Source organism: Myotis lucifugus, unplaced genomic scaffold (assembly GCF_000147115.1).
Source record: "Myotis lucifugus unplaced genomic scaffold, Myoluc2.0 scaffold_240, whole genome shotgun sequence".
In the NCBI taxonomy this organism is placed as follows: Eukaryota; Metazoa; Chordata; class Mammalia; order Chiroptera; family Vespertilionidae; genus Myotis; species Myotis lucifugus.
In genome coordinates, this window is record NW_005871288.1 from 381,107 (window position 1) to 388,985 (window position 7,879).

At 43.1% G+C, this 7,879-nt stretch overlaps 1 protein-coding gene across 1 annotated transcript in view; it reads right to left on the reverse strand.

Annotated features, from left to right (window-relative positions):
- Positions 1 to 2,398: 2,398 nt before the first annotated feature.
- Positions 2,399 to 7,879, reverse strand: part of SIM1 (single-minded family bHLH transcription factor 1) — a 67,332-nt gene continuing 61,851 nt past the window's right edge. The window contains 4 exon segments of the mRNA XM_023762287.1: positions 2,399 to 3,229; positions 5,498 to 5,567; positions 5,569 to 5,637; positions 5,639 to 5,902. Coding sequence (XP_023618055.1) covers positions 2,499 to 3,229; positions 5,498 to 5,567; positions 5,569 to 5,637; positions 5,639 to 5,902 — 1,134 coding nt within the window. The 3' untranslated portion in view covers positions 2,399 to 2,498.

Genomic DNA, 7,879 nt, shown 5'->3' on the forward strand with positions numbered 1-7,879 from the left:
GACATATAAAGTAAATAAAAGGTTTATATTTAAAAATGGGTCAATCTATCAAAAATTTTAATTAAGATATAATTTAGTTAATTCTATCCTCACTTAAAAATATTGGTCATACTATTTTAAAGAGCATTAGTCCTTCTGATTATCCCATTTATAGAACTTATAATTTACTTCTTTCCTCAATTAACTTTCTTCCATATACGTAAATATCCCACTGAAATTTCTTTAGTGACAGTCTTTTCTTTCATATTAGTTCATTTTCCTTGATTCTTAAGATTCTATTTCCTTTACAGCATCTTCCTGTGACCTTTTTAGTAGAATGTATATCCATCAATAAAACCCATCTGTATAGATTCCCTTTCCAAAACACACCATATTCTTCAGATATTTGTCTTTGAACATTTATCCATCTACAGAAGTCTGCAAAACCTTTAGCATTCCTAAAACCTTACTTCATGTTGCAGAATGATCAAAAATTCATCTTAAGTATTCCAGGGGCTTCTTACAAATGTTTTTTTCTCCAAAATACTGAATACTTTTGCTTATATAGTTCAAAATGTAGTTTTCATTATTTGAACTTTTTAGAAAGTATATATAACCACTAACCTTCTCACTTACTTGTACTTTTTCCATTTACAGCACAATGTTGTTCCATCATACCCAAGACATATTTATTTAATTTTATGTAGCCACTTTTCTCGTGTACAAACAACCCAGTATTCATTTTCAGATTATCGGCATTCAGATTGTCACCTACCTATGGATTGCCAAATAACTGTGTTATATGAAAATACAGTACTAAATCCCTGAGTGGTCAATGTCATGATGTCTTCAAAATTATAAGTCAATGTCCTCCAGTACATTCCTTCTCAATATGGCAAGAGTTTCAGGCATGGGGCTCCTAGAAAATATTAGCTATGAAACATCTCTAATAACATGTCACTTCACTTTGATTCCTAGAGGATAGTGCATTAAATAAATCTTACTCATTTTTCTTCTCCCTCATCAGTTTTACCACCTATATATTGGCTGAACTAGAAAGTTTTCTGCAACATGCCTAAAAGAGTCCATGCACCTGCTTAAGCCACGAAGCATCTAGACCTCTATATGAGTACAGAAAGGCCAGAATGATCAGTCTTGACAACTCACAGCAGAGAGTTAACTGATTAACAAGTTCAGTTCCGCTGCACCACTGAACCACAGAACCATGGAACATTAGAACTGCCATCAGATGAAGATACTAGGGCCCTGGTGTGGTGAGTGATACATCTATGTCCCCAAAATAAGTTATAGGCATGGTTAGAACCAGAATCCAGAGATCTTGGCATCTTAGTCTGCTAGTCTTTCTACAGTTTCATTTAAGACCAATTTTATTGTTTTTGCTGTTTAAAAACAATAAGGAAAATGAATATTTCACCTGTTGTTCAAAGTGCTACTCTTACCTATTTAATCCCTTGTCTATCAGCCTAAGCTTTTATCTTAGACACTCTCCAGAGGCTTTCCACATGTTGTCACATTTGCACACCTGTACTTTGAAATGTTGTCAAAAACTTAACTGCTATCATGTAGCACTTCACTGTTTTTTCCTTAGTTTTTGCACATATTAGCCTTTTTTTCTTGGTGAATTAATTTGAATTTGGGGAGGGTTGGTTTTATAAGCCCCAAATATGTTGACTACATATTCTGAACTTTAAATTGTTCGTTTTGCCTCTGGCCTTCCTAGCTTCACTAACTATTTCCAATTGGTACTCCAGGTTTTTAATGTGTGTCCCAATGTCTCAGTACTTTCACTTAGAAAAACCCTCACTGATATGTCAGTGTGATCCTGTTCCTTGTCTAACTCAAAAGTAAGGTAAAAATCACCACTTCCTGATTGCTTATAATGGGTACCAGGTGAAAACTCATTCTTATACCATATCCATAACCATTTCCCTAATTTATACCTGAACCAAATGAGCTGGCTGGTTAGAAACACCAAGAAGAAAACACTTTACAAGATGTATCTCTCTCTTTCTTAGCTTGAGAATAAACATTTCTTTAATAATCTTAATGTTCTAAGGTTAAGGAAAGTTACCCATTTGGGGTGAATTGATGGTACACAGTCTATATTTCTGCATGTAAGTGTACATTGCAGTTTGTAGATAGCGCTCTGTGTGCACGGGGGTCACTGAATCATCCCAGCATGATGTTGTCATCCATGTCCTTTCATGTGGTACACATGCTCACTTAATCTACACAAGTGTTTTTCAATTCAAAGTGTATCTATTCTGTTCCCATATAATAAGAGGGAAAATTTGTGTACTCACTTTAGCTCCATTATCTGTGCTTAACCTTGAATGCTAGTGCTTGTTTTCTTTGATTTCAAAGGAACACATGTCAAACACCCAGTAACTTAAATTATCCTCTCTAATGATGTGTAGCATAGTAAATACTGGTCATGGGGCATTAAACTATAAATATGTTTCAGAGATCCTTAAAGAACAAAATATTTTAGAAAAACATCAGCTTCCATTGGTTATTATAACAGATGTTCCCTTATGTCCTTGTGCTGGGTCTGGCTGCATCCTTAGATGGGAAGTTACATCAAAGTGTGAGCCATTACAGCCCAAGGAATAGTTTCTAATGGTTTCGCTGTCATATAAGTGCTCCAAGGCATATCCAGTTAATGTGTAAGCATGCTTATCAAAATACTGCCGGTGAGAGCCAAAGCAGTTTGGAGAGAGGGCGGGGTGGTCTCCTGCTGTCTGATGAGGAGACATATCCGAGTGGAGATAGTCTTTAGCTAGGATCAAACTGGATTTCGAAATGCGATCTGAATTGGGACTGCTTATCCGAGACAGTGCAGTGGGGCTGTTGTCATAGTCATTTTCGTGGGGGCTCAGCATCTTTCCCTCCCTCTGCTGGATGTGGTCACATGGCGAAGTGTTGGCGAGAGCGGAGCCATGGCAGACTTCGCCTGTCGGTGGGGGCTGTTGGTAGTTTGCAAAACAGAGGGAGTGTTTTTTCCCAGCTCCATTAATGGAAGCCAGTTGGTCTGGGGGGGCTTTCCTTAGCTGCAATCTGTTCTCTTCTTCTTTAATCATTTGCTGGGTAGCTCTTATCAGAGTTTCAATTTTGCTAGGTTCGTGTGGGCTACTTTGATACTGCTCAGTGCGATATCGGTCACCTGATTCGCTGGCAGACCCGGGGTCTGGAGAACTGACCACACTGTCTTCATCCCAATGACCTCGCCCTAGAAATAAGAAAAAGCAAAAGGTAAGTGGTCTCAAAATTCACCCTCCCCTCCTGCAAAATGTAAGTGTATTCCTTTTTCAAAAAAAAAACAACAACCTTATATCTTTCTTTTTTAACATGTGCACCAATATTTGAAACAGACAGGCTCACACGACAGAGTCTCAACATATTGTACTGGAATTCATAGCTCTGTGGCTTTTAAGTGCAGTATGAAGTTTATAACAAGTATAACAAGTTTTTTAGAATGTAAACCTTGTTTGTAGGTTGTGAATGCCAATTAGCAAAACAGTGAAGCATGTTTCTACTTCATGTATGCACATCATCGGACCTGCCCAGCTGTAAATAACAAAAGAAACATGCATAGCATTTGGTTCATGTTATTTTCTAGAAAAATGGCATGTTAAATTGATGCTTAGAAAATGCTTTCAGTTGGATTTGAGGAAGATGCTATAGGCTGGGCTATTTTCTCAATTCCAAATAAATCACTTTAAGTGTCAATATTGCTAAATGTATCTTAAGTAGAGTTACAATAAAGCTCTAATGTACTTTTTAAACTGTTTAAGGGCTAATAACACATATACATTCATATACATGTATATGTGTAGATGTGTGCATGAATATGTATATATGTTGTCTCAATCAAAAATATAAATATTGTATTCTCAAATGTAGTGGTAAAAATCTCAGTTTTATACATAATCATATTTAATTTCTATCTTAGATTGTTTCTGAAATAAGGTGAAGAATAAATAGAACATTTAAATGTTAATAACTCATCTAAACCAAGGGAAGAGATCTAATATGCAGGAATAGTACATACAAAATATATTCCATGAATTAAGTAATTCTCAAAGCAGTGTGAAGTCAGTATGAAGAGAGAAGAGGGACAGGAAGGGACACATAAAAGCTGTAAACTGCCTACTGTGGCAGAGAAGCCCTGGATCACACTACCCATTGCTTTCCTTTTCTCTTCTCTTCTTACTTTATTTCTAATATTTTCTTCCAGACAATGTAGGTTAAGCCAGGATTTTCACTTCACCCTATTCTTTAGCAAGCAATTGCCCTTTGCCCTGGGTTTCATTACCAGTCTCCCAAACTAGAGAAACTCAGAGTAAAAGGAGACAAATAAAAAGCAAAAACAGAAATATTAAAATCATAGAAGGTGCCCAGCCGGCATGGCTCAGTGGTTGAGCGTCAACCTATGAACTAGGATGTCAAGTTTTTATTCCGGTCAGGGCACATGCCCAGGTTACAGGCTCATTCCCCAGTGTGGGGCATGCAGGAGGCAGCTGATCAGTGATTCTTTCTCAGCATTGATGTCTGTCTCCCTCTCTCCCTCTCTCTTCCTCTCTGAAATCAATAAAAATATATATTTTTAAAAAATCATAGAAGGCAGTCAGCACCTGGGGGTATCTGACAGAAGACTTTATGGTGAGTAAACATTGTCTAGCCCATTTCTCACCCTAAAGACTCAGAAAGAAGGGTCATATCAGGGACATTGGATCAATCTTAATGTCATTGACTTTTAATGAAATAGGGAAGGTTTCAAAGACCTGCCTGGACCCGAGTTTGAAATGGAAAGAATGAGCTCCTTGACCAGTTTACTTTCGAATGAACAAAGAAGAGTATTAGCAGCACTATGGGCTTTCCAGCAGTGCCCATTTCTGTGTGTTTGTAAAGCCGTGAAGCAATCTCATGGTGCAAATCTCCTGGGTTCCACATCTCTCTCCAGCCTTTACTCACAGAGGACATTGTGGGTTGTCATATGAGGACAGAAGGTGGCAGTGACTGGCATTCTATGCCAGAAGGCCAGAGAGGTTCAACTTCCTGTGACCTGAGTGATGGGCCATAATACAAAGACTGCCCCCCACCAAAATGCCAACAGTACCCTCAGAGAGAACAGGTAGATGAGCCCCAAACCTCTGATGTCCACATTTGAAGCATGACAATACAGAAGGAAATAATACACAAAAAATGTACAGACATACATACTACAAGTTCAATAGACAATTCACTTTAACTTAACGTCTATACTTTTTCGATGTTTAAAATGGGAATCATTTTTACTCGCCTGTCCAAAATGAATGTATTTGGCAAAACTATTAGCAAAGTCAATACTCTGAAAGGGAGTGGAATTGGTGTTTTCAAGCCCATTGGCGTGAGTTTGAGACCATCACTGCGTCAGTCCCTGCAGTGTCCAGCCTGGAATGTTATACCTGCCCAGGGGCCCCCTGCAGCGGGCTCGAGGTCATTCAGCTGCCCTTACCGTGGATCCTGTGGACCGAAGCGATGTGCGGCATGCTGTTCTCATAGGCTTCTCGGCTTTCTGGGGAGGCCCTTGGTCAGGGGCAGGGCTGCGCGGGAGCCCCACCAGGGCTCCCTCCCGGCCTGCGGCGTCCCCAGGAAAGTACCTGCCGGCCTCGCAGCGGCCCCCCTCGCAGGCCTGGGTGTGGAAGTGCCTCTCCTCCACCATCCTGGAGTGGTCCAGCGCGAAGCCGTAGCAGAGCGCGCTGCGGTCCGAGAACTGCCTGTAGGCGCAGGACCCGTCGTGCTGAGAGCCTGGTCTGTCCGTGGGGTCCAGGAGCTGCGGGGAGGCCGTGTCTGTCAGGGGACTTCCGCCCCACTGGCTGTCGTGATCAGATTCTGATCTCTCCGTGTGAAATCCCGAATACTGAAACCGAGAGGGTAGAAAACGTACATTTTTAAAAAATAGCCTTTTTACTCTGTAAGCACCAAGCACCCCTAAGGATGTATTGGGCTTAAGGCACCAAATCAAGACTCACTCTAGCACCAGCGGGGCACCCCTGACTTGCAATCAGTAAGCAGTCATGCAAAACAAAATCCTTCTGGCTGCGGAAAGGAGGAGATACAGATAATAATAACCAACCTGGGTGAAATTAATACCAGGCACTCATGAAAGTGCTCAGTGTGAATTACACCCCCCATGGAGTTCTTATATGAACGCTTTACTGGAAATATTAGTAACCCATTGTATGGACAGGGAAGGGAAGGGAAGGCCCAAAGAGGGAAGAGATTTGCCGTAGGGTTAGCAGGTGGCAGAGCCAAGATTCAAACCCAAATTCTCCATCACTACCTAAATGATATTGCCAAAGGGAATGTCCAAGAAAGCTTCATATTTCATTCTATTTGCTTTTCAAATCTTTTTCTGAATTAAAAAATGCACACAAAAAATAAGGATTAAGGAAGGCATCTACGTGCTGCACCCTAACTCTTTACATGGGACTGTTAACTCTCTGAGGGCTGTGCTGGCTACATGGTAGGAGAGTTCATAAATGCTTACCTAAGTTAATTGCAATATAACTTTTAAAAAGTCTTGCCCATCTAAGCTGTCCCTATTCACTGGGTGTGTTTCTTGCTTTCTAAAGTAAACTTCAAATATGTGTAGGATCATCAGGAAAACACAGCTGCAGGCCATGCTGTGCCTTGTTGGAATCACACTGCTTACTTGTTGCCAGAGTATTTGGTCTGGTGTTGAAAGAAACATAAAAGGCTCAGCAGACCTCCCTAAGAGATATGCTCAGTTTGAAGGTCCTCAAGAGTCACTAAAATTAGTAATTTAATTTCTATCTATTTTCGGTTCCCTAATGCCAAACAAAAGTCTAGTACTATAATGGAGATTTCCTGCTATGATAGTAATAAATGCCATTTACTGAGAACTTACTATGTGCTGTCAGTGTGCTAATCATTGTATATCCTATCTAATAATAGACAAACATGGTAATTGACTGTACCTTTGCTACGCCTCCCATTGGCTAATCAGCATGATATGCAAATTAACCACCAACAAAGATGGCGGCTAAATGGCATACTGCAGGAAGGGCAGGACAGCGCAGCCGCCAGCGCGTCCTCGGCCACAGGCCGGCCCCAGGCCGGCCCCAGAAGCCCCAGAAGCCAGTGATCGGGGGAATATGGGGGTCCCCTGCCCAGGCCTGACACCTCTGGCAGAGGCGTCAGGCCTGGGCAAGGGGCTGATCCTGCGACCAGAGGCTGATGGGGGTCGACGCCTCTGGCCAAGTCGTCAGGCCTGGGCAGGGGGCAGAGCCAGCACTCGGAGGGGTCGTGGGGTCCCCTGCCCAGGCCTGATACCTGGGCCAGAGGTGTCAGGCCTGGGCAACGGGCCGATCTGGTGATCGGAGGGAGATGGGGGTCCCCTGCCCAGGCCTGACACCTCTGGCGGAGGCGTCAGGCCTGGGCAAGGGGCCAATCCTGCGATCAGAGGATGATGGGGGTCAATGCCTCTGGCCGAGGCGTCAAGCCTGGGCAATGGTGGAGCCAGTGATTGGGGGGAGATGGGGATCCCCTGCCCAGGCCTGAAGCCTGGGCCAGAGGCGTCAGGCCTGGGCAGGGGGCCGAACAGCGATCAGAGGTAAATGGGGGTCCCCTGCCCAGGCCTAACGCCTGGGCCAGAGGCATCAGGCCTGGGCAGGGTGCAGAGCCAGCGATCGGGGGGAGATGGGGGTCCCCTGCCCAGGCCTGACTCCTCTGGCCCGAGGCATCAGGCCTGGGCGAGGGGCCAATGGGGTGATCAAAGGGTGATGGGGGTCGACACTCTGGCCGAGGTGTCAGGCCTGGGCAAGGGGCCGATCTGGTGATCAGAGGGTGATGGGGGTTGACGCTCTGGCCGAGC